The following is a 24,221-nucleotide window of genomic DNA, read 5'->3' on the forward strand; positions in this document are numbered from 1 at the left end:
TGCCCCCCTCCTTCCCTTTCGGGTAGCGGAGCCAGGGCGAGGCCTCGCGAGAGCAGCGGGGGTCGGGCCCGAGCGGGGCGGGCGGGCTGGCGGCGGCGCGCGGGGGAGGGAGGGAGGGAGAGCAGGGCGGGGCGGTGCAGTGCAGGGGGCGCGGCGCGGCGCGGCGAGGCGAGGCGCAGGGCCGCCCTGCGCAGGAATCGAAACCGCCTGTGCGACTCGGGCGGGCCGCGCTCTGCCTCGCCGGGACCGTTGGCCTGGGCCCCATGGCGGCGGCAGCCGCGGAGGCGGCGGCCGCCCCTGCGGAGGCGGCGCTGGATCCTAGCGGGCTCTCTCCGAAGGAAGAAGGGGAGCTGGAAGACGGCGAAATCAGCGACGATGACAACAACGGCTCCTGGCCCTGCGGGGGCGGCGGCGGCGGCGGCGGGGCCGAGCCCGGCGGCGGCCTCGTCAGCAGCAGGCCCTACTCGCGGCGCAGGCCGCCTCCCGGCCTCCGCGGCGGCATCTCCCTCTCCTCCTCCGCTCGGCGCTTCCCCCGCTCGCGGCACCAGCCGCCGCCGGAGATGGGGCACCTGCACGGCCACGGCGGCTATCGGCCCAAGGACTCGTTCCGCTCCCACCCGCCGCCCTTGCCGGCGCCGCGGATGCCGTCGGGCTCGCACGCCGAGAGCGGCCCGCGGCTCTCCTTCTGGGAGCGCAGCCACAACGCCCTGGACCGGTTCCGCTTCCGCGGCCGGCCCTACCGGGGCGGCGGGCGCTGGGGAAGGAGCCGGGGCGGCGGCGACCGGGGAGGCAACCCGCCGGGCAGGCCGCCCGGAGGGGGAGGCGGCGCCGGGTTCAGCGGCAGCCAGGGCTGGAGGGAGCCCTCGCCTCGCAAACGTATCCTTCAGGCGTGAGACGGAGCGGGGGCGGGAGGAGGCCGCGCCGCCGGGCTGGGCCCGGCGGTGTCAGCGCGGCCTTACGTGGCCGACGGCGCTGCGGAGGGACCTTCCTCTCTCTCGCCCCGGCTGCGGCGCTGGGACTCCGTAGGGGCAGCGGCGAGGGCAGCACCCGGGCGCGCTGCCCTCCCGGGGGCCCTGCTTCTCCGGGAGACGCTGGTGGGAAGCGGTACATTCCTGTGAACTGGCTTGCTGCCTGGCCGATCGGTCCCATTTAGGGAAAAGGGAAAAGCGTAGCCTGGAACAAAGCCGTAGTCGATTGGATCCCAGGTGGTTACTTTTCTAGCCTGAAGTGCAAATTATTGTGGAGCGGGGTCAGTCTTTGGTGAGGCAGTTTTAATGTGTATAATTAGTGTCCTAGCTGTAAAAGTAAAACCCTGAGCTTGTTAATTTCCCGTATTGGGCAATGAGGGATCCACTGTTTTTTCATTTTCACTTGCAGCCCTTCAGAGGGTGTTACACATAGCTAAGTCAAGCTCAAAGCTGCTTTTTAAACCGAACTTGAACTGGGACTGTATGCACGGAGTATATTTTATGTGGGGGTTTGGGTAATATGGGAAAGCCCTATTTCTATATAAAGGCATACATAGCATTGCTTGTGGGATTTTTCCTACTTGTGCCAGGACTTAAAGCTTTGAAAGCCACTCGTTGGATCCTTCTGTTATTTTAGATAGAAGATCACTTATCCATGTCATTAACTGTTTTTTTATGGCATGTGAAGAGAATATGTAAACTAGTGGTAAAGACATGTTCTTATTTAATTTCACCTGGTAATATTAGAACCTTACTGAAGTCTTTATAAGAACTCTTCGTTCAAGAATATTTTCTTGAGAGGCAGCAAGTGAAGATGTGATTTGCCCAAGGTCACACAGTAAGACAATTCTAGTATTGAAAATAGATTTTAAGTCTCTTAATTTGCAGTGTTGCTCTGAGTACCAGAAAATGGTGACTTTCTGTGTAACAAGTAGTTTGTGGGGCAAATGTTGATCACCCTTAACAGACCTTGCAGTGCTTATTAATACTAATATAAAATCTTTGTCCCTCTTAATTAAAAGAGCATTCAGAAACTGATAGCTCCATTTTCAAAGCAAAAAAAGCAAGTGAGGAAATCTTTTTTTTTTTTAAAGCCTGATACTTAGATACAATCTTCTGTTTAAACGTTATAGAGAAGGATCTAATGCTATTGCTCCTTAATAAATTACATTCGATTGTTTATGGGCCATATAGTGAAGGAAGGATCATGAATTTCTCTGCAAAATATCACTTGCAATTTTTTCCTGTGTTTCATACCCCTTCCACCTAAAAGAGTAGGTATTACACTAGCCCCGAATGTTAAGGTACCTCCATGTTGCTGATATTAGTGTAGTAGGGGCAGGTGACTTCAGAAGAGGCCCTCGCACTAGTTGTTATGAGGAGGCTTGTGACCTGGAGTGGTGTTTGGATTCCCTCATGGAAAGTGAAATACTTAAGAGATCTATTAAGAGAGATACCTGCATTTTTTTTTCTTTATCTTTGGTCTCCTTCTTGGAACCAGTACTTTGCACATGCTGTGTAGGAGTATGTGAATAAGAATGGGAGTGTATCAGTGTCAGGATGGGACGTTTATCTTCTAGGATTCTTTTCTTTGGGTATTAGCTTTTAATAGGCCTTCCCCCCCCCCCCAGTTCCTAGCAAGTTTAAGATGAAGGTGTCTGGATGAGTGTTCTGCAGAAATTCTTACTTAGAATTGTGGAATTTTGAGTCTGAAACATGGGACAAAATGTGACTTTCTGATTGCCATTGAATTCTTTTCTCAGTGTACTTTTTTTTTTTATACTTGTGACTCCCAGTTTCATCAGTTGGTCTCTCTTTTTAATTGTATGATGAAGGTTCTTCTGAGTTGATTGAGGAATAACTGTATTTTTAATACATTCCTATCTGTGTCTCCTAATCCTCCATACAGTCTTGAATTCTATTTTTAGAATCGGGTATTAAAAAGTTCTATGTATATGAAACATAAGAATTTGTGATGAATGCAGTCATGGAGGTGCTAGCCATTTCATTATCATAAGCTGAAAAGACATCTCAAAACTTTCTCTCTTGTTCTCCAGCTCTAGATAACCATAGAAGCTATTGAAATATTTTTATATGAAATAACTGTTAGACATATTAATAAGTGATGTTAAATCACTTAACTAACTATGGAATTTTCTGTGAATGCTCACAAAATCACTAATGCAATTATGTTTTTTCTGAAGTAGAGATAAGTTGAAAGTGAATTTGGCAAATATGCCTGTTATAATTTGGTGTTGTGCTGTGCACAGCTCTTAATGTTTTGATGTATTTTTCAACATTTATAGAACTCTTTCAGATTATAATAGCTAGTGTTTGACTGCCTTCCAGATTTTTTTTTTCTGTAGTTTATCTTGACTAATATCTGTTTTTTGTGCTGGAGCTTTTGTATAGCAAAAAAATTCCTAGTATTACAGAAGTTGTTTTTGTAGGATACATATCAAGATTCTTCAAATTTGTGTTAGAAGTTAACATAGTGAAACATCCAAGTTGTTGATACCTGTTGTAAGCAGAAGACTAATACAAAGTTATCTTCCTCTTCGTTCAGTATCCCTGCATTCAAAGAATAGCTATTTTAGCTTTAAGTTCTATGCCATTTATTGTTTTATGAGATGACATTAGTGAAAAAGCCTTCCAAGTTACATAGAGAGTGAGTCAGCTGTTATCACAGGGGGTTGACACTGAAAGCTGAATTATTCAAACCTGACTCATTAGTGGCCTAAAATATTTTTTTCCCCAGGATAATTTTTTACTGGATGGTTTAGCTTTTTAAGTCTCAGGTTAAGGTAAAAGAAACTGAATTGCTAGGGAGAACTTTTCTTGTAGGATTTTCTGGATGCAGTTGGCTAAGATGTGTGTTTCTATTGCCTGCCTTGGACAGCTTGTCGAAACAGGCATCTAGACAATCTGTATCTGTTAGGCATGCATAATGAACCAGTTCTGGGTAGTTAATAATTCCAAATCCTCTTTTAACATTTATTTGAATGTTTTGTGGCAAGTGTCCCCCTGCCCCGCACCCTGTTTGATTATTCTATGCCTCACCCCATTTATTAGGCTACAATTACTGCAGCTTTTAACTGTGCTGCAGCTAGATCTTATTAGTATTTTATAAAAGGATAAAATGAGTGAGAATGAATTTAGCCTGTCTTTTTCAAAATGCCAAATATGGAGTCAGTAGTAGAGATCCTAACTCTAGAAGTCTGACTTATTTTTTCAGGTGAGCTGTAGTATGGAACCTTCTCAGTATTAGAGCTGCTGTTCCCAAGAAGGTGATGTGAGCAAGAGAGAGAAGACTCCTAAGCAGTTTATGAAACTGTATTTATTAAAATATTTTGAATTGTTAGTTTGATTAAAATATTTATTTAAATTGTCAATATATAGTGGTGGATGTATCTTTCTACATGCTGCTCTTATTGATTTATAACTGACAGTTTTTCAAGCTAGGCTTAAGGTGAAATTAAAATACAATGTCTGAGAATGGGTTTTAAGTTCTGTTTGTCATAATTTTGTCTTTATTGGTAATAGATCTACTGTTTTAAGGTTATAAATATTTTAATCTTAATTTTCTTAACCAATAATTCAGCCAAAACTTTTGGAAGGTCCCCATCAAGAAAACAGAACTACTCTTCTAAAAATGAAAACTCTGTGGAAGAAAGTTTTGAGGATCTGCTCTTGAAGTATAAGCAGATACAGCTTGAGCTTGAGTATATTAATAAAGATGAAAGACTGGCTCTGAGCAGCAGGGAAGAAACTGAGCAGCAAGATGATGATAAAACTGTGGACACTGAGGACCAAATAACTGTAGAAAATGACAGTATTACAACAGATGCTATAAAAGAAGTATCTCCTGAGGAGAAAAATCAAGTTATAGCCTTTCAGGCATTTGAACTGAAACCTCTCAGACAAAAACTCTCTACTCCAGCTGAGAGGAGCAGATTAAAAAAAGTTAAAGAAGGAACAAAGCAGTCATCACAGAAATCTGAAGTCACGGAATCCAGCCAAGGTAAATATTTGTAAAGTTATTTTAGCTTGCCATTTAAGCATCTCTTTATTTTATTTATTATGCTTTTGGGGATAGTCTGCTTTTTGAATTAAAATGCTGGATTTGTTGTATTTTTAAAGGAATTAACTCTTTTGTCAGAAATTCAGAAATGGATGCTTATATCACTAAATAAATATTCTGATGCACATTTTGTTTAAAAAGATTAATGGAAAGAGCTTGCTTCTTGGGAAGTGTGAAGATGAATGAAGAAACATACATCTATATCTTTTTATTTTCTCATAGTTATAAACTTAGTTGCTCACCACAACTGAGATTAAAAAGATATTTCATGTAAGAAGATAAATTCTCTGTTTCTGCCTCTGGTTGCATGATCCCTCTCTTCTGTCAGCATTGGTGTTAGGTCTCCTCAGTGGCAGAAAATTTCGGCAGAAGCAGCTCTAAAGCTGAATATGACGTATTGTTGAACTATAGTCCCAAAAAGAGAAATTAGCCAATTTTTAATTAGTCATGATTCCCACTCATGCTTCTTCCAAAGAAAGAAAGAGAAATGGCCAGTAGTGTTTTAATAACCCATACAACACTCAAGTTTCTTTTCCTAAAGTAACTTAGAGTTAAAACAGTAACAATGTTTTACTGTTGTAAAGGTCAAATGTAGCTTTATATCGAATGATGCCTTACAGTAGATCCTAATTATTATTTTTCACTATGAAGTGGTGGAGGAGAACCTTTTAAAACTTTCAGTCAGATTTTGACAAACTTAAAAATGTTACTCAAGATTTTAAGTGATGGATGTATTTCCTTCCTATGTTAATTAATTCCTTGAAATTGCTTGCAAGTGCAATTAGATTTTTTTAAAACTCATGTCCTTTGTTACACTAACGGATAATTTGGCAGAAAGGGGAGGATGAGACTTGAAAGTTATAGTTGCTGTTCACAGCAAAATCATTTCACTTAAGAGTTTTCCTTCTGTTTTGCCTAGTCACTTGTCTTCTGCTGATGCAAAAATACTTAATTCTTATTTTAAACTGAAAAGGAAGATAATATTTAGAGACATCTTTGTCTGTATTTGATCTTTTTATTATGTATTTTCTCTAGTGTAACAAGTGTTTATGAGACTTTCTCACCAGAATTATTTTGGTTATAATTGATATTCACAAATAGTGGAGAAATCATGTGGGCCAGGAATAGAAAGGATTCATAGAAGAAATATACCTGGAGGCTAGAAATAAGCATGTTGAGTAGAAGTGAGGTAGTTCTAGGCTGTAGGTGAAGAGGATGATGTTTCAGACATGTGAACCAGTTAGTGAGAAACAAGTTGCCATGTTCTGCTGACCTGTGATTTAAGTCCTTGAGCTTCCTTTTAAATCTGCAGCAAACTAAAGTAGTTAGCTTAAACTGCCTATTCTTAGGCTTCACCTAGTTCCAATAAATCATGTTTGCTATGGCTGGGGATGTGCTGATGCATATCATGTGTCATGTTAGCTAATTTGTCAATGTGCCTAAACCCTCAATTTGAGTGGGAAGAGACAAAGTAGTAAATGGAGGGATTAAGAAAGAGTACAGGTGAGTAATTAGTAAGATGAAGTAAGGAAAGACTAGAACATTGAAAGTCAGAATGATTCATATCTTGAGCATGAGTGTGTAGGAGACAAAGCCTGTAAAGGAACTGAAAGAAAAGAACGATCACTAGTATTAAACCACCTAATTCTGGGTATTTTTCCTTCGTATCTTTCCAATCCATAAAAAAATTGCCTCTGGTGTTCTTTCAGGGGTGATGTAGCTTTTTTGTAGGAGACATGAAGAAAAACAACGGATCTTGATAGCAGAAGAAAAAGCAGTAGCCTGTAGAAAGAGAACAAGGCAGAACTTCTCTAAGGCAAAAGTAAAAGAGCTATTTTAAAAGCAATACCAGTCTAAAAAAATTCAACTTCAAAACTTAAAAGCACTGAAGTTGAGAATACAGATAATATTATAGTAGAAAAAGATGCTGTAGTATGCATATTAAGAGCATCTTAAGTTTTGCACACCACTCAATGCGATGTATTGCATAAAAATAATTTGAAAGCAGACAGATTAAGCCACATGAATAACACTTTGTAACAATATAATATGGGTTTCCAGAGTAGGAATAGCTAGCTGATTTTAGTTACTGCAGATTCATGGGTATCAATGAGTGTATATTACATAATTCTGCATATATTAAGCATTCACTTTCCCATGATACTTATTTCAAGTAGTATCCTGGATGTCTCTCCAGACTGTTGGAGTTGAAGGTCTTGTCTTAATTCTAAAAAGAGGTACAAGCTTCCCTGCATTTTAATTCTCTACAACTCAAGCTCTTCTTGTAGAAGCTTTACAGAATTCCCTGCTGTCTTTCCCTTGCTGCCCATTAGTCTGTTCTACCTATATGCCCCTATTCTGACTTGAAAGGGTGTTTAGGTTGTATACTAAGTCCCTATCTACATCATAGAAACTACTGTTGTCGCAGTTAGTACCATATGCATCTCTTTACTTTCATCCTGTGGATTGAATGGTGAGGGTCTTTGTTGTGTGTAATGTTCAGAATATTTTTTTAAGTATGGATGAGTATTAGATATTTCTTTCTTTTGTATGTGTGCATTTAAAAAATGCATGTGTGTATAAGCAGGAAAGCCTTCAGCATTTGCTGTATATCATTTTTGTTTCAGTATAAGGTTTTGGTATATTTTAGACTATACATCTTATGTGCATCTTTCTGAATGTGACTTCATAGACCTTCAGGAAGACTAAAAGTTGTACTGAGTGCAAATTTATTTTCTACCAGTTTGTAATGTGGGAAAGAATCTTCCTCTGAAGAAGGACTAATAAAGGAAAAGATCTCCAAGCTGCTCTCTAAATGTTTTTTTCCTCCTCTTCTCATTTCATGGATATATGGCTTTTGGGTAGTTGAACGTATTAACTGTGTAATGTTTAGAATGAAGGCATTACTACTTACTATCCATATTCAAAGGACGACTCCTTTAAGTTTTCTTTGGAATGGAATGGTGCAAGTGCATTCTTATTCCAGCTGTGGGACATTGTATTTAGTTCTGTAGAATACTGATCACTACTTGAAATAGCTGCCAGTGGAATCTGAAATGCTCAGGACAGCAATTAATATGAGGTGATAGAATAAAACAGATGGAAAGAAGCCTTCTTTTCCCCTTGTCTCCTAAATCTTTTTTTTCCTCTCTCTCTTTGCTTGCTTCTAGAGGAAGTTCATGTCAACCTTAGGATTATGAAAAAAAATGACAGGCTTATGGCATTTTGATGATGGAGATTTTATCAGATGCATTAAGTTTATATTAATGTTTCTTAATGTGCTCATATACATAAACAGTGCTATTCTGTTGTACACTATGAACCAATAATATTGATAAAGTATCTTCATATGGAATCAATTCTCAATGTACTTTCAGTGTAGTTCTGTTTTGAGTATCATGACAGCTTATTCAAAAACATGGTATTTTTCTTTTGAAAGGTGCAGAAGACAAAGAACAAACATTAGTGCGAAAGCTTAGCACTTCAGATGTTACATCTGAAAAGGTAAGAAAGTATTCCTCTGTAGCTGAGACTTACTGTATTATGACATTCTGACGGCTCTTTCTGGACTGCCATCAAGAAACATTTCAGGAATAAACTGTTTCTGTTTTTAAGGAACAACTCTGACCAGTACAGTAGGATCTTTAAGCTTTGCCTTGGTTAAAAAATTTTGAGACAGACTTTTAAAGACTTTTTGAAAAATATTTAGTGTACTCATTAAATGACATCTTTTGACTTTTTGTTATCTCTTTTTTTTCTCCCCTCCCCCCCCCCCTTTTAAGTTGTTTGATGATGAGGAGGAGATGTCTGAATTGCAGCTTAGGCTCCTTGCCCTCCAGTCTGCTAGTAAAAAATGGCAGCAGAAAGAACAACAGGTGATGAAGGAAAGCAAGGAAAAATTAACAAAAACAAAAACTGTAACGCAGAAAGTCAAAGCCAGTACAAAAGCACACTCAACAAAGAAAACTAGTGCTACAGGTAATATATTTAATGTTGAAATGACTATCAACAGTATGTCTTCTGAAAAAAAAAAAAATACAATACATTGTGTGCAATGGTGGGGAATGAGCCTTTGATTTTTCCTACAGAACCCCCATCATCCGCAGAATACTTTAGGCTCCTGAAGAATGTAAGATTTGGAGAATCATTTAGATAAGGTGGAGTTAATCACATATCTTTTTATTTAAAGCCAAGCAAGCTTTGAGGAAACAACAGACAAAGACATCGAAGAAGATGCAGCAGCAAAAGGAACAGGACAGGCGTCAGAAAGAGGAAGACCAGAGGAAACAAGAAGAAGAGGAGGAGAGAAGAAAAAGAGAAGAAGAGATCAGAAAAATTAGGGACCTCTCAAATCAAGAAGAGCAGTACAATCGGTTCATGAAGCTAGTTGGAGGAAAGAGAAGATCAAGAAGCAGGGTAATTAATTTGTAATGTGGTATTCAAGTCTTATATAGTCATGAATGGTTTCTGCTTTTACACACCTCTGCTATTCCTATTCCCCCACCCATCCACAAAAAGTATTTCAGTAGATAGTGTTTTAATCCCATGCTAAATAGGCGTTCCCTTTGGTTTCAGTAAGATAGATTTTGCATGAGCTGTACGCTTGCAAATCAGTGACAGATAAGTATTCTCCCCATAAAGGTATTTTGGGACGTTGGGTATTTGGGACAAAACATGAGGACCAAAGAGCAGTCTGTAATTTAATACAAATCAGTTAACCAAATGTTCTAGGCTTTCATCTCTATTAGATTGTTGTTTCTCTTCATGTTTTCAAAATTATTCTGTCTTTACAGCTTCAGTGGCTTGCTTCCTTCAAAATGTGATCTCTTTATGGTTTGGTTCTGTAGTGTTTTTCTAAGCTGTCAAGGTACAAAACTTGCTCAGACACAAAACCTAACTGATTACTTTACTCATCCTATAATGAGGCTAGTGTCAAATTCCTAACATAATAGTTACTGCAGTGGTGGTCATGCTGCACCTGTAGGCTGTCTTCATTCTCTCATCATGAGACTGGCAAAAGGCGCTTGAATCGGTCATGTTCTGTCTTTAAACATTGGTACTTTACGAAAAAAAACCAAACCACTATTTCTTTAGCATCAGTCCTTTCAGTATACTCTTAATGGGAGCAGTACAGCTGCTGCTGCTAGATACATGAAGTGGCTAGAGTTGCTGATACTGTAATGAGAAATGGACAGTTTAGGTGAGTTGGGGCTCCCTATTTGAGGTTGTGTTGTGCAAGAGTCCCCTAAAATCATTGGGAAACTGAGGCTTGAAATATGTGATTGTAAGTGCTAAAAACCTAAAAGCAATCAAAATGTCTACTGTAAACCTCTGAAAGACACAAATTGATTGTATGAGAAATAATACTTCCCCCTTTTGCATGTTTTTATGCTCACTGAACATTCATTGTCATCTGTATAGTGCTATCTGTCTTTTAAACAATGTTTTATTAGTTGATGGTCTCTTGGCATGTTTCAGTGTGGTATGTGACTCACTCCGGGACAACAAAAGGATTTTCCAGCTGAGACAACAGCTTTAGAACAATTAGAACACGTTTCTTCTAAACCCTCAACTTTTGTCTTAGTAAAGATACTCCTTGTGCACTTCTGCCTTATTTCTGACAAGGGTTGCTCAGGTGTTGTTGGTAACTACCATGGCAGATTCACAGAAACAAAAAAGAATTCAGTTTTCTTTCAGTATTACAGGAAGGCATAATCACTGCAATTTGCCAAATGTGTAATGACCCGCTAGATGTTTAAACATTGCTTTTATATGTCATGGCCTTTTTTCCCCTCTGCTCTGAAAAGCTCCAGTTTTAAAACTGGCCTTTAATTTGTTGAGTTGCAACCTGCCACGGATTTGATTAAAAGTTAATTTTCAGCTTGCTCTTTTTGTATACACTGAGTAGAATTGTATTTGTAAAGCAATTATAAGACAAAATTTGATCGTCTGCCTTCTAAAATTCACTTTTAATTAGTTTGATTTAAAAGAATAATGGAAGACAGCTAAATTAAATACTCTTTTTTGTGTATTTAGTCTTCAGATACAGACCTGAGGTGGTCTTTAGATAAGCAATCTACGGATAGCGCGGGAGGGATATATCAGTATGATAATTATGACGAAGTTGCTATGGATACAGATAGCGAAACTAACTCTCCAGGTAAGTCTTATTTTCAGTTTTCCTATATGATGGTTGACTTAAAAATGGTTAAAAAGTATGAAATGAGCTATTGCTTTAGGAGGAAACTCGTTCTTTTGAGATGACATGCACTCATATGGCTATAGAACTATAATATTTTAAGATGAGCTAATTCTACCCTGTTTTTACGCAGACTGTTTTCTGGTATCTCTGCTGTTGTGATCTTTTGAAGGTCTTCAGGCGTATACTTTTGTAATTGCAATAATGTGAAGTATGTTCTTTTACATTCCAAAGCAGTTGTATAGAAAGCAGAGTCCTCTGAGTACTGACTGGGTAGAAAGCAGTTTTGTGGAAAGGTGGGCCTGGAGGACCACAAGCTGAACATGAGTCAGCAGCATGCCTTTGGCTGATAAAGGCGAACTGCAGCCTGTGCTGTAGTACTGAGACTATTACTGGGGGGGGGAGGGAGGGGCCTGTTAAGGAAAGTGCTTATTCCCCTCTCATAAACATTTATGAGGACTGCATCAGTTTTTCGTTTCCTAGTACGAGGAAGATACTGACTTACTGGAAGAAGTCTAGTGGAGGGCAGTGGAGTTCACTGGGCACTGGAGCATGTGATGTATGAGAAGAGGCTGGGAGAGCTGGGTTTGTCTTGAGAAGAGAAAGCTAAGAAAGGCTCTTACTGCTCTCTTCAACTATGTAATGGGCAGTTATAGAGAAGGCACAGGCAAGCTCTTCAGAAGAGTGTGCCACAAAAAGGCAACATGCACAAATTGTAATCAAAGAAATTCCAGTTAGATATAAGGAAAAACATTTTCCCAAAGAGGATGGTCAAACACTGGAGCAGGTTGCCCGGAAGTGTTGTGCAGTCTGCATCCTTGAAGATATTAAGCTTGAATGGATAAGGCCTTGAGCAACCTGATCTGACTTTGGGGCCAGTCCTGCTTTGAGCACCTGAGTTGGGCCAGATGACTTCCAGAGGTCTCTTTCAACCTAAATTATTTTATGACTCTGAGTTTGAGGTGTATTTAAACTATTTATGCTTCCTTGTTCCATCTGAAAGTGTAAAAACGTAGAGTGTTGCTAAAGCTTCACTAAGCATACTTCTGCTGGCCGTTGTTATTCTCTTGCTGTTCATTTCTTTATTTTCATTTTGTTTTTCCTCCATCTTGTCAGCCTTCCTTATTCATTAGTTTTCTAACATACTGTACCTGCTGTTTTAGTATGTAAGCAATGTGAATCTTTTCTTGATGGAGCATCTGAGGCTCTAGTTTTGTGCTTTGGAATACAGCAGTGCATTTGGTCTGCTTCTGTCCCAGTTTGTATTGCATCTCAGGTAGCCAGTAGCCAGGAGTAGTAGGAATCACTGTATTGAGATTTACAGCTAAAGAAGGCATTATGAATTAAATCAAATGTGAGGGCTGAGTTATTCCCTCAGTAAAACTGTTGGGGAGTACTTGTGTTTCATATGCAAGATAGAAACAGGGGAGGTAACAGTACTCTGATTTTCTTTGAATATATGTAAAAGAAACTATACACCATGCTTAGTCTGGTGTTGCCTTTTAAAGCTGTGTGTATTAAAAATGTTTGTCTGCCTCTTCTGCTGCAGTAAATCAATTTAATTATAAACATAAGTTGCTGTTCAATAATTACCTGCCTGCTTTCTTACATTTAATAAATTTTGTTTTTAATTTCAGCTTCTTCTCCAGTGCAGCCTCCTTTCTTTGAGTGTCCAGTAGGATATTTTCCACCTCCAGTACCACCAATTTCATTGCCACTGCCACCTCCAATTCCAGTAAGTAATCTTGGAAGGAAACTGTTTTTGAAATGTTAATAATTCTCATTTAGTGTCTTATTTCTAATCCTAAAGTTAAGCTTAAACTTAAATGTTGTTTGATACAGTTCTGAACTTCTTGATGATTCCCTTGAAATACCTGCTAGACTTATAGTTGCTTTTTAAACTCTTGATTTCGGCTACTTTTGGCTGATCCAGTTCCTAGTTCAATGGAGGCCTCTCTCTATTGAGCTAAAAATTTCTCTTCGTTGTTATTAAAACTATGTCATTTCATAACAGCAAGCAAAACTTGCCTAAAGCACATTGGAAAAATAATGGATTGGGATTTTAAGCATAAAGGAACTTTGCATCTTATCTCTAGGACATGTATGTAGGTATGCTTACTCTCTAGCTTGTTACCTGGGGTGGGGAACAAGTTGTAGCTCATCACAATCCTGCTTTCAAACCTTGTGCATTTTGACTGTATGCTATCTGTCTTCTCACCCAAGAGTCCATGTGACAATGGAATTAGGCTCTTCTTTAGCACCACTGTTTTCACTGAGTGTATATTATCCTCCTTAGGAAAGCCATAGAAAGTTTCTGTCCCCTGAGATGACAGACTCCGAATTTTTGACTAAAAGAAACTGTCATTTTTTTGGCTAAGACGAATTCATAAAACCATTTCAAGACTTTTTTAATGCAGAGTAAGCTAATGCATTGGTGCTAACCTACTGGGTCAGTCACTTTCCTTTGGCTAGACTACCTCTAGTTCTGAATTTTGTTTATAGTAAGTTTGGATATCCTTACTGCTCCCACTATTTTGGTAACTAGTAAGGATTTAGTACCACTTTTGACATTAGTCTAAATCCACTGCAGTTTTAATTAGTTCTAAACCATGAAATAATTTGTGTAGCTTCACCTCTGATAAATAATCCTAAAAAAAACAGTAAGTCTCAAAACTTTCAAACACTTGTTTTCCTTTTTATCTCAGCCTGTACCATCTTTAAGTCAACTTTATGTGGAAGGCATTTCTTGTGTTTCTCTTGAGCCACCTCCACCTCTCCCACCTCTTCCACCTGAAGAGCCTGAGCAGCCACCAAAACCTCCATTTGCAGATGAGGAAGAAGAGGAGGAGATGCTCTTAAGAGAAGAGTTACTCAAGTCCCTAGCCAACAAACGAGCTTTCAGATCTGAGGTACTTCATTGGTTTTTGAATGTAAACCTCTAGATGGCAATCTTGAACGAACCTTAAAGGTGACCTGCTAAGTGAGGAATATAAGCTCCTTTTATGCTGCCTTTCTGCTGCCTAAATTTAAATTCCCTGAATTTCTATCACTCCCTTCTTCCCAAAAGAAACAAAAATGAAAAACAACAGAAGATGTCCTCTGAGTTGTAAATTGCAGCTTTTTTTGTTCCTGAAGGAATTATGAAACTTCGGGGTACTGAAATTTGAACATTTGAGGAGAACAGAGATTTTATTTTCTGCTAAATTGTTTATTATTTAACAGTTAGGAAACAAAACACTTGAACTTTGTTTCAACCTTTTAGCAAATGGAATTGGAAGAAACATGCCAGTGCTAATGGTTAAGGTTTTGTGGGAAAAAGAAAAAGGAAAAAAAAAAAAGCGAAGTTTGTGTTTTTTTAAAATTTAGAGGGTTTTTTGGCGACATTAAAAGGTCACAGGTCCTTTGTGTAGTTGACCTGTGAATTACTTATGTATTCTTGCATGCATTTTTGGCATAATCACAGATTTACAAGATTTGTGCCTAATGTTCAGATAGCCTGTTTCATTTGTGCCTTGGAACTCAGAATTGTGATTTAGGGAGCGTCTTTTGTTATTTATGCTGGGTTTTTGTTTTTTTTGTTTTTAATAGCTGTATATAGGTTTTTTTTTTTATATGACTGTATTTCTTATTTTGTTAGGAAACTTCAAGTAACAGTGGTCCACCTTCACCTCCTGTTCCAGATAACTTGCAATCTGTGCCGAGAAGCAATCTGTCTGCAGTCAGTATTAATACCGTGTCTCAGCCACGGGTACAAAATACAAAGTTTGTCAGAGTACCAAGGCCTCCCCGAGCAGTGATCGCAGTAAGCAAATATTGGCGCTTTCTCTTAATAAGACAACAAATTGAAGTTGTCCCCAGTTCAAGTGAACAAGCAAATAGACATAAGTTTTTCTAGTGATACAGTGCAGAGCAGTGGAGCATCAATTAAACACATGAACTGCTAGTTAATTTGTATGCTCTTATCTTCTTGAAGGAATTTGACCCTGAATAGTTAAGAATTTAACATCTTAGGACAGCATCAAAACAAGTGTCTTAGTTCAGATGAGTGTGGGTTTTTTCTTCTTTAGCATGCAAGTGACATTCCTTTCTGTTAAACTTAACTAATATGTTCTGAGAGTGTACCTAATGCATTCCAGTTGCAAATGCATATTCAGTTCATGGAACCAGGCTAGTGTTGGTTTGGAGTAAAATCCCTGAAATACATAGCGATCATCAGGTCCTCAGCACCCATTGACCTCAGATCTGTGCCTGTTGTGTCATCTTACTTGCTAGTGTAGATATAGGTGATAACTGCTAGAGCTGAGTAGTTTGTGCTAGTTAAAAGTACTAATTTGTTTAAAATCCACACATTTTATATACAAATATTCTCTATCCCAAGCTATTTCAAAGAAGTTATGGTCGAACTAATATTTGCAGGAGACTAGTCAAAAGGGTTTTCTCTGTAAAAACAATTCAATGTGAAAACAATATCAATGACTCCTATCAGTTTAAGCATTACTGAAACCATTTGTGTTGCTTATGGTTTTATTAACTCTCATAGTATTTGGTATTTCTTGCTAGAGCCGAAAAAAAGTGAATTCATGAGAACTTATTTTTTGAATGAGAAATTGATAGTTTTGCTATGTGACCATTACTAGATATACACAGGAGTTCAAAAATAAGAAGTCTGTTGAAATACAAATTCTCCAGACTTCTGAAATCTAATTTCATAGTTTTGGGGGTTTGATGGCTTTTGCCTGTTTGAGTATGCAGTACAATATTTCAGAACAGGTTTTGAGTTACAGACCTTGGCATTTTTCCTGCGGAGCTGAAAACCTCTGCCTAGTGAAATAGCCTACTGACATTGGTTTGCTTATTCAATTACCTCTTGCAAACCTTTTTCAACATAGTCGTGGACATTCGGGAATCTGTTCACCACAGACTGAAACTGTGTGCTAGAACAACATGAAGAGACCCTGCATTACAGCTGCAGATATTTCCCAGTTTAAAAACAGAATTTATTTTGTGCTTTAAAAGACACTTGAAACTATGGAGACACCCCATTCTGAGTTGGAGGTTAAACATGTATAACTGTATTTAATTGTCCAGATCTACTTTAGGAAGAGAAGACCTGAAATGTGACTTGAAATTGACTCTTCGAACTGCAGCTACATGACATCTTAGGCTAATCTAAATTGTCTGCCTGCTTTTCCATCTTTGTTTGTGCTGGAGTTGGCAGTAATCTGATCTTCAGTGAGCGGGTTCAGTTTGCAATGTTGGCAAAAAGTGATTAATCTTGTTACATATGTTCTTATGTGCAGTTGGTATTCTGTCAGTTTAACTGCCTGAGCAGCTTACTGCCAGGTCAGCTAAGTATAACTGTTGGACAAGAGGCATCAGAAGTGTGTGGCAGAGGTGAGGGAGTTCTTGTACATCTGCCACAGTATTTCTAGTGCAAAATTGATTGTTACTTCTCAGTTGCTTACAAAAATTTGCTTGCAAATGGCAGATGGTAATTTTATCACTGAAATAATTTAGGAAGTGTAAGTTTAGGAAAGTCAGAATTTTTGACAGTGGGGCCATAAAAATGCTACAAATAGCTGGGAATAGGTTGAAAATGTTGGAGTAACAGTCATGTTACAGTATCAAGACTGGATACTAGTGGGATTCCACAACTTAGCTGTTTTTGCTGCAGCCTGGAATTGGTGTGTCATGCTGTGCCATGCACTAACAAAGGAGTTTAACCTTCTTATATCCTTGTCTTTTAGTAAATACGTACTCAGTTGTATCTGCTTTCATATTTTTTTGTTCTTGCTATAAAATGTTCTTCTTTTCTCCCCCTCCCTCTTTGCCCTCCTCCCTGACAGCTTCCAAAGCACAAGTCTGTTGTGGTTACATTAAATGATTCAGATGATAGTGAGTCTGATGGAGAGCCCTCTAACTCAACTAATAGTGTATTTGGAGGACTAGAATCTATGATAAAAGAAGCAAGGAGAAATGTTGAGGTAAACAATATCAATATTTAAGTTTTTATTTTGTAATGATTTTGCTAGTTATTCAGGGTATAAAGTTTAGAACTGGGTCAAGAAATATTGGACTACATCAGAAATGGGCAAGAAGGAGTACGCTACACTTCTCTGGACCATACCTTGTAATTTGTATTCCACAAGCTAGTTGAAATGTTTTTTGGTTATGAAGGGTGTTCTGTAGATACAATCGGTTATATATTTTGGTTTCGTTTTTTTTCAGTTAAAACTGAATTTATCTTTAATTGCTGGTGGAAAAGAAGAAAACCCACTGACTTGAAAGATCTTACTTGCCTTGAACAGCCTTAAGTTTGTGCTGAAATGCCTCTTAGAAATAGCAGTCAAATAGCTGTATTTTAAGCTTGTGTGAGCAGTATTGATTTGGACCTCTTTATAACAGGCCTCAAAAATCAAAGCCGCTCCAAAATCAGAAAAAGAAAATGATCCAATGAGAACTCCGGAGGCTTTACCAGAAGATAAGAAGATAGAATACAGACTCTTAAAAGAAGAGATTGCCAGGTATAACTGAGTTTTATTGTTGCTAAAGTAAAATATATATTCTTTGTAGTGCTTTACTGATCTATTTTTGTAATTGGAAGAGAAAATCTGAGTCTGAAAAACCTTATCGTTACCTTCATTTTTTTTTTCCCCCCTAGATTTTTAGTAAGACCAAAGAAAGTCTTTGGGTTTGAACTGACTGACAGTAGTTGAATGTAGTTCCGGAAAGCTTTCTTTAACTTGAAATGCTGCTCTGTTAGTTTTTCAAAGATGTTAAAGCAACTGGAATACACGACAAAGTGAATGTTGCTGAAGTTACTGAACATCTTTGCTTTTACCATCTTTGTTTTAGTCGTGAGAAGCAACGTTTAATTAAAACTGATCCACTGAGGAACAATACATCCCCTGCAAATTCCGATGGTGAAGTTGATGGAATTGGTAGAATAGCAGTAGTGACAAAACAAGTTACAGAAGCAGAAGCAAAGCTTAAGAAAAACAAGTAAGTCTTTCACTGTCATAAATCATTCCTTTGCTTAGAAGGATTAAAGCTGTACATAATTTTTTTCAATGAGTAGTTTTTAAAATATAGCTAGGCTTGGTTTTCTGTTTTCTTGAACTATTCAGCCTGTGCTGTCGTCTTTTTTTTTTTTTTTGATGGTAACCTGTAAATACGACTTTTCACACTGACTTGTTTTCAGCTGTATTTTCATTCAGTGACTAGAACTTCATCTCCACTATTCAATAACTATGAAATATGAAAACACAAGCATGCTTTTCACTTCTTAGTATGCTTTCTTTGAGGGTAGAATGCCTCACTGTTTCTGAGATACGCCCGATGGGAGTTTAAATGGATTAATATTTTCTTCATAATAGGTATGCTGTTTGAAACTCTTCCTTTCTCCTTAAGTATGCCCTTTTTCATGTTTCTCGCCCTTCCTCCAAGTTACTGTGGAAAAGGTCCGAAGTGCTTTGTGAATTCCTTTTCTGCTTTTGTTGTCACTTGCTTATTACTGCATAGAGTTTTGAACAAACTGGTTTGTGTTGGACACAAATTGAAGCACAAATTTTCCCTGCTTTCATCCACCCACTTCCTCTGAGTCTTTGTCTTGCTCCTTTTGATGCATAGTTTTCTATCTTTAAATGCTGCTACTGTGGCTTTGTAGTATGGCTTGTAATCTGCTGATGAGCGTGTGCCCTAGAAAAGGATCATGTTGTTACTTAAAGTAAAACAGGTAGGTTTTTGGATGTCTTAAAACTAAAAACGACATTAAAGATATGTCACCTGCTTATCCTCCACTTGCCCTCGTAGTTAAAATGTTTTCATCTGATTTATACTGAGTTGCTGAAGTTGGCTGCTGAAATTACATGTACTGTCAATATTTACTGTCACACGGATCAGTCTGTTCTCAAGACTTTCTTGAGAAACTTAGTTTTGTTTGCTGGTAGGTGAAAAAGAGCTTTTTTTTCTTAGATAACAAGGATTTCAGATAAGCAGTGATAGCTGTGATGATAAACTTTGCTCAGAAAAAGTTTTTATTTTACGGCTTTTCTATTTTTAGACTTCTCCTGATGAAGGATGAATCTGTCTTGAAACATTTGTTGCAACAAGAGGCGAAGAAGAGAGAGAGTGTTCGAATTGCTGAAAATAAGATTAACAAGCTGGCTGAACAGCTACAAGCAACAGAGAAGATCCTGAATGCTAATAAGATGTTTCTCAAGAAGCTTCAGGAACAAGTAATTTTAATTTTGGAATGTTTCTGTGTTCTGTAGCTAGAAATGTTGGAATGGAAATCTTGATGATTTTTGGTGGTGGGGGGGCACTAGGCTTTCTTTGGATTAATCATTAATTCATTCCCATGCCTTTTTTTAATTACATTTTATTATGTGATGATATCTGAAAGTTGCATCTTGCTATTGTATATCTTCTTTTTTTCAGATTCATAAAGTTCAGCAACGACTTACAGTAAAAAAAGCTCTGGCATTAAAATATGGGGAAGAACTTGCTCGAGCAAAAGCAGTAGCAAGTAAAGAAATTGGGAAACGAAAACTGGAGCAGGATCATCTTGGAGTAAGTCTGCTGCATGCTCTTAAACCATGCTGTGCTTGAAAAGCAGTAGCAGTTTTGGTTAGGAAATGTAGTGCAAATGGTATCTCAGGCAAATGGGAAGACTTTCCAAAAGCACTGTAAGAATCTTCTTAATCTTTGTTCCATATTTTTTAATAATTCAACAGAAAAAGCATTAAGTGTTTAAGAAAACTGTTCAAAGCCTGCATTTCCTTGCTAGAGGTATGCCATAAATAGATTGATAGTAAGAGAAGTTATATTCCTGTGAAGAAGGGAAAAACTTTGCTGTCTGTAGCCATCAAGCACATTGTTAAAAATGTCTAGTAATAAAGACACTAAAGTGGACTCTGATTTTGTTCTTCTGAAAATCAAAATATAGAAAAACAAGGCTTAAATGTTTTTGTCAGTTTTTCCTTGTTTTTCTCATGTGTATTTGTTTTGTAACTCACCTTTTAAATGTGATCAGAATTTTTGTTGAAGACTTCTACATGATGTAGACCAATTTTTATTGAAAAATCTGCAAACATGCCAGTGGAATTGTGGCAAACTGTTCTGTGGTTTTCCTGCTGTTTATTGAAATCTTCTGGCAAGAGTTTAAAATATATTCTTATAAACTCTGAGTTAAATATGTTGCCCATGTTTAATTTGCCTCCTGTCAATAGATCAGTAAATATGAAGATGAAATTAAGGGAACTTTTTTTTTTCCAGCCAAGCAAAATGTTGAAATTGGAGAATTCCCCTGCATCAAGTCCAAAAAAGCATTCAGCGGAATTGATTGCACTAGAGAAAAAACGACTGCAGCAACTAGAATACGAATACGCTCTGAAGATTCAGAAGTTGAAAGAGGCCCGTGCACTTCAAACCAAGGAGCAATCAAATATTGCCCCTCATGCAGAAGAGGAATCTGAATTTGCATTACCTCAGCCATCACTTCATGATCTTACGCAGGATAAATTGTCTTTGGACAGTGAAGAAAATTACTTTGATGATGAAGTTTTGTCTAATTCAAACAGAGAACGAAGGAGATCTTTCAGAGAATCTAATTCTTTTACTAAACCAAATCTTAAACATATGGACACCCCGAAACAAGAAACTATGAACAAACTTTCTAAAAAGGCAACAGAGGAGCCTGAGCTTTTCCTTGGGCTGAATATTGAGGAATTGAGAAAACTTTATGCTAAAGCTGACAGCTTGAAAGAGCTGCTAATGAAAAGTACTGCCTTTGTAACACCTAAGGAAGACCTGTTGTGTGGTCAGGTAAATGCTTTAAAACTTAAAATTTTTTTTATTAGGTGGTATTGCAATTGCTATTTATCTTTTCATCTGTTTCCTAGGAAATTTCAGTGGATATGGATTTTGTTACATCGCAAAATAAACAAACTGAAGTGAAACCATTTCCATTTGGACCATATCATAGTCCCCTTCTAGTATTTAAATCCTACAGGTATGAGGATTATAACAGCTGTTTTGACTTCTGTGTATATGTGAAACTTTAAGTCTTCACTGCTCTTCCTTTGTACAAGTCTTTATGCTAAAGACAAGTTTTAATGAAAAACTGGACTATCCTGAAACAAATTCTTAGAGAACCTTGTGATTTTAGTTACTTTTTACCTGTTATGCAGGGTCCCTTACTTCTGTACAGTATGCTGGTTTTATATTGTGTTGCATTTTGTTCCCTATAACTGGATTGCTGTCTGGTAAAACTAAATTCAACAACAGTGGTTAAACATTTGAAAACAAGATTTTTATATTCAATCTGAAGCAATCTGAAATCCAGTGAATACTTCACAGTACAGTATTTTGATTATGCCGTCTTTAAACTTGGGTAGGATTTATATTGTCCAAGTTGAGACTGAGCCACTTGCCCATTTATGAGTTCTTGGTCAGTAGAAAGAGGCATGACCAGTGATTCATCTTGACTTAAAGTAGGCACCTACAATTGTACTTCATTCCATTGCTCTGACATGTCTGTCTGTCTCTGACCGAAGAGAGCCTTGTTCGTCCTCTTTAACTTATAAGGAAAAAAAAAAATCTGAAATTGGAGCAGTTGTATCCTATCATGTGCTTAAAAGTTCTTTATTTCACAGCTGTTAAGTGGCAGAAGGCAGAGCAGGAAATGGTGATGGTGAATACTACAGGAGTAATTCTCATATCCTGTTAGTTTAATGTAGATTATAAAAGGCTTGCTTCCTGAAGGAGCTAGAAGTCTTGAACTTGGCAGTGTCAAACCTAAGCTACGGATTTAAAACAAGTATATGTCTCCTCAGTTCAGACTGGTTTTTGCTTGTTTACTAGTTTCAGAGTGTGTGTTTCATTGTGTTTTCTTAGGTTAATCTTTAGCAGTCCTCTTTATACTTCTGTTTGTCATTGATCTTATGCTTTCTAGAGCATGAGTACAATTGCTAGGATTACACTGGAATTCAATTTCAGTAGTTTCCTTTACCTAATGGATGATTACTACAGTTTCAGTTTTTTTTACATGAATGAAGTTTTTACATACCGGAGAACAAGATACTAGAGCAGAATCTGTGTAAATTGAAAAATACTGTTTCCTCCCTCTCCCACTGTTTTCCATCTCCCTATCTCATAGGTCAGCAATCTTTTTGATTGTAGTACAGTTTTGGAAATAATGAGACTTAATACTGAAAACGACATTTTTTCTTCTTTTTTTAATCTTTTGTTTAATAAAACTGATGCCTTAGTTTGTATGCTTTGTCATAATAATTCATTGTTTCATTTTAGGTTTAGTCCATATTTTCGAACCAAGGAAAAGCTATACCTCAGTTCTGTAACTCATAGCAATATGATTGAGCCAAAACAGTGTTTCTGCCGTTTTGATTTAACAGGCACATGTAATGATGATGACTGTCAATGGTGAGTTCTTTTTAATCTTGTTCATCTGATGTAAATGTCTGTTCTAGATGTCTGGCTCCAAGACCAGTAGACATGTTTTTCATTTCTTTGAAAGGTCTGGATTTATGATCCTGTGGACAAATTCTAGAAAAGAAAGCTATTTTTAAATACCCTACTGCAGATACTTGGTTGGGAGGGAAAAAAGCTTGCACCTAAGCTGTGAAGAAAGAAGGCTCTTTATATCTAAACTTAAAGAAACAGTATAGACTGATAACAAATGTTTTACTCTTTGGGTGCCTTGTAATTCAGAGTGGGCTCCTCTTGCCTTATAACTTCCGTTACGGTCTGAAGTTACACTGAACTTCAGGTAATGATCGATACTGCGAAGCACAGTAGAAATGCATCATATGCTACTAAGCAAAATAAACAGTGTAGTAAATATTATGTGATTATGTAAGAAAATCACCTTGTAATACTGGAATTCAGGCTTTCTAGGAAAATATTGGCTAAGGTTGCTTCTTTGAAGCCTGATGTTAAATCAGATTTTAAAATATTTCGCTAAACTGCATTACCTAATTTATTAAAAAAAAAGGTTGGTACAAGGACAAATAGATATGAATTGGTCAATAATAAACTTAATTTGGAAACTTCTAACTACTGGAAAAATTCAATAGGAACAGACTTCAGCTCTTTTTTGCCCTTTGTGTCAGAGAGCTTTTGAATCAGCTCTAGCTGTATCAAATCAAACTTTGAATCCTTTAAACAGAGCGATATCTATTTTTTTTTTTTTTTTTTTATTTAGACTTTTCTGGTTCAAATAAGCGTAGTTATACTGTGTTGCATCAGTGCAAAACCAGACCTCTACCAAGGTAGAGGTTTATTCCAAAGAACAGGGCTGTACTGAAATAATGAGGACGAGGATTAAGTTAGTGATGCAGGCTTGAGTTTAGAGAAGGCCTAGAAATCTTTAACAGAAATTTCAGAGCAGACTATGTTGCTTTCCATGAGTATCATTTTCTTTTTCATACACGCTAGTAGGAGGCTTAAGCAACTTTCTAATTACAGGCCTTGTTAAATTGTTATTGTGATTAAAATACTTTAATTTCTTATTTACTTATTTATTTCAGGCAGCACATGAAAGATTGCACTCTTAGCCGAAAGCAGCTGTTTCAGGATATTCTGTCTTACAATTTAGAACTGATTGGGTGTTCAGAAAAAAGCACTGATGATGAAATCAGCACTGCAACAGGTTTTTAAGAATATTTTGCTCACTTTTGGTTTCAAAGATTCATTTCTGAAGGGAATGGCTTTCATAAAAGGTCTGGGATCAAGAATTTTAGTGACTGATATAATGCAATGTGTAAGATACTGCTAAATGAAAAGATGCATCTCTCCAGTCATCCAGTTCAGTCTCCTCAGGACTCTTAACAGCAGGAAAAATTCTTGGTTTTGGAACATTTCCCTCAAAAATGAGGGATTGGGGTGTGTGTGAGGGAACAGGGATGGGATCTTTCCTTCTCCTCTTGCTCTCTTCTTTATGTAAATACGGGAT

At 38.0% G+C, this 24,221-nt stretch overlaps 1 protein-coding gene across 4 annotated transcripts in view; it reads left to right on the forward strand.

Moving 5' to 3' along the window:
- The first annotated feature begins 233 nt into the window (after nucleotides 1–233).
- Nucleotides 234–24,221, forward strand: part of ZFC3H1 (zinc finger C3H1-type containing) — a 42,517-nt gene continuing 18,529 nt past the window's right edge. For all 4 annotated transcript variants that reach the window (XR_010886626.1, XR_010886628.1, XR_010886627.1 and 1 more), the window contains exons 1-18: nucleotides 234–876; nucleotides 4,570–4,989; nucleotides 8,489–8,553; nucleotides 8,832–9,027; nucleotides 9,239–9,465; nucleotides 11,086–11,209; nucleotides 12,886–12,983; nucleotides 13,954–14,157; nucleotides 14,886–15,050; nucleotides 17,095–17,232; nucleotides 17,654–17,772; nucleotides 18,104–18,250; nucleotides 19,311–19,485; nucleotides 19,688–19,819; nucleotides 20,525–21,073; nucleotides 21,151–21,260; nucleotides 22,559–22,690; nucleotides 23,797–23,918. Coding sequence is in view for 1 of the 4 variants with exons in the window: in XM_067313304.1 (XP_067169405.1) it covers nucleotides 264–876; nucleotides 4,570–4,989; nucleotides 8,489–8,553; nucleotides 8,832–9,027; nucleotides 9,239–9,465; nucleotides 11,086–11,209; nucleotides 12,886–12,983; nucleotides 13,954–14,157; nucleotides 14,886–15,050; nucleotides 17,095–17,232; nucleotides 17,654–17,772; nucleotides 18,104–18,250; nucleotides 19,311–19,485; nucleotides 19,688–19,819; nucleotides 20,525–21,073; nucleotides 21,151–21,260; nucleotides 22,559–22,690; nucleotides 23,797–23,918 (3,736 nt within the window). In the remaining 3 variants the exon portion in view is untranslated. The remainder of the gene's footprint in view (nucleotides 877–4,569; nucleotides 4,990–8,488; nucleotides 8,554–8,831; nucleotides 9,028–9,238; nucleotides 9,466–11,085; nucleotides 11,210–12,885; nucleotides 12,984–13,953; nucleotides 14,158–14,885; nucleotides 15,051–17,094; nucleotides 17,233–17,653; nucleotides 17,773–18,103; nucleotides 18,251–19,310; nucleotides 19,486–19,687; nucleotides 19,820–20,524; nucleotides 21,074–21,150; nucleotides 21,261–22,558; nucleotides 22,691–23,796; nucleotides 23,919–24,221) is intronic.

This window comes from Apteryx mantelli, chromosome 1, assembly GCF_036417845.1.
Source record: "Apteryx mantelli isolate bAptMan1 chromosome 1, bAptMan1.hap1, whole genome shotgun sequence".
Classification (NCBI taxonomy): domain Eukaryota; kingdom Metazoa; phylum Chordata; class Aves; order Apterygiformes; family Apterygidae; genus Apteryx; species Apteryx mantelli.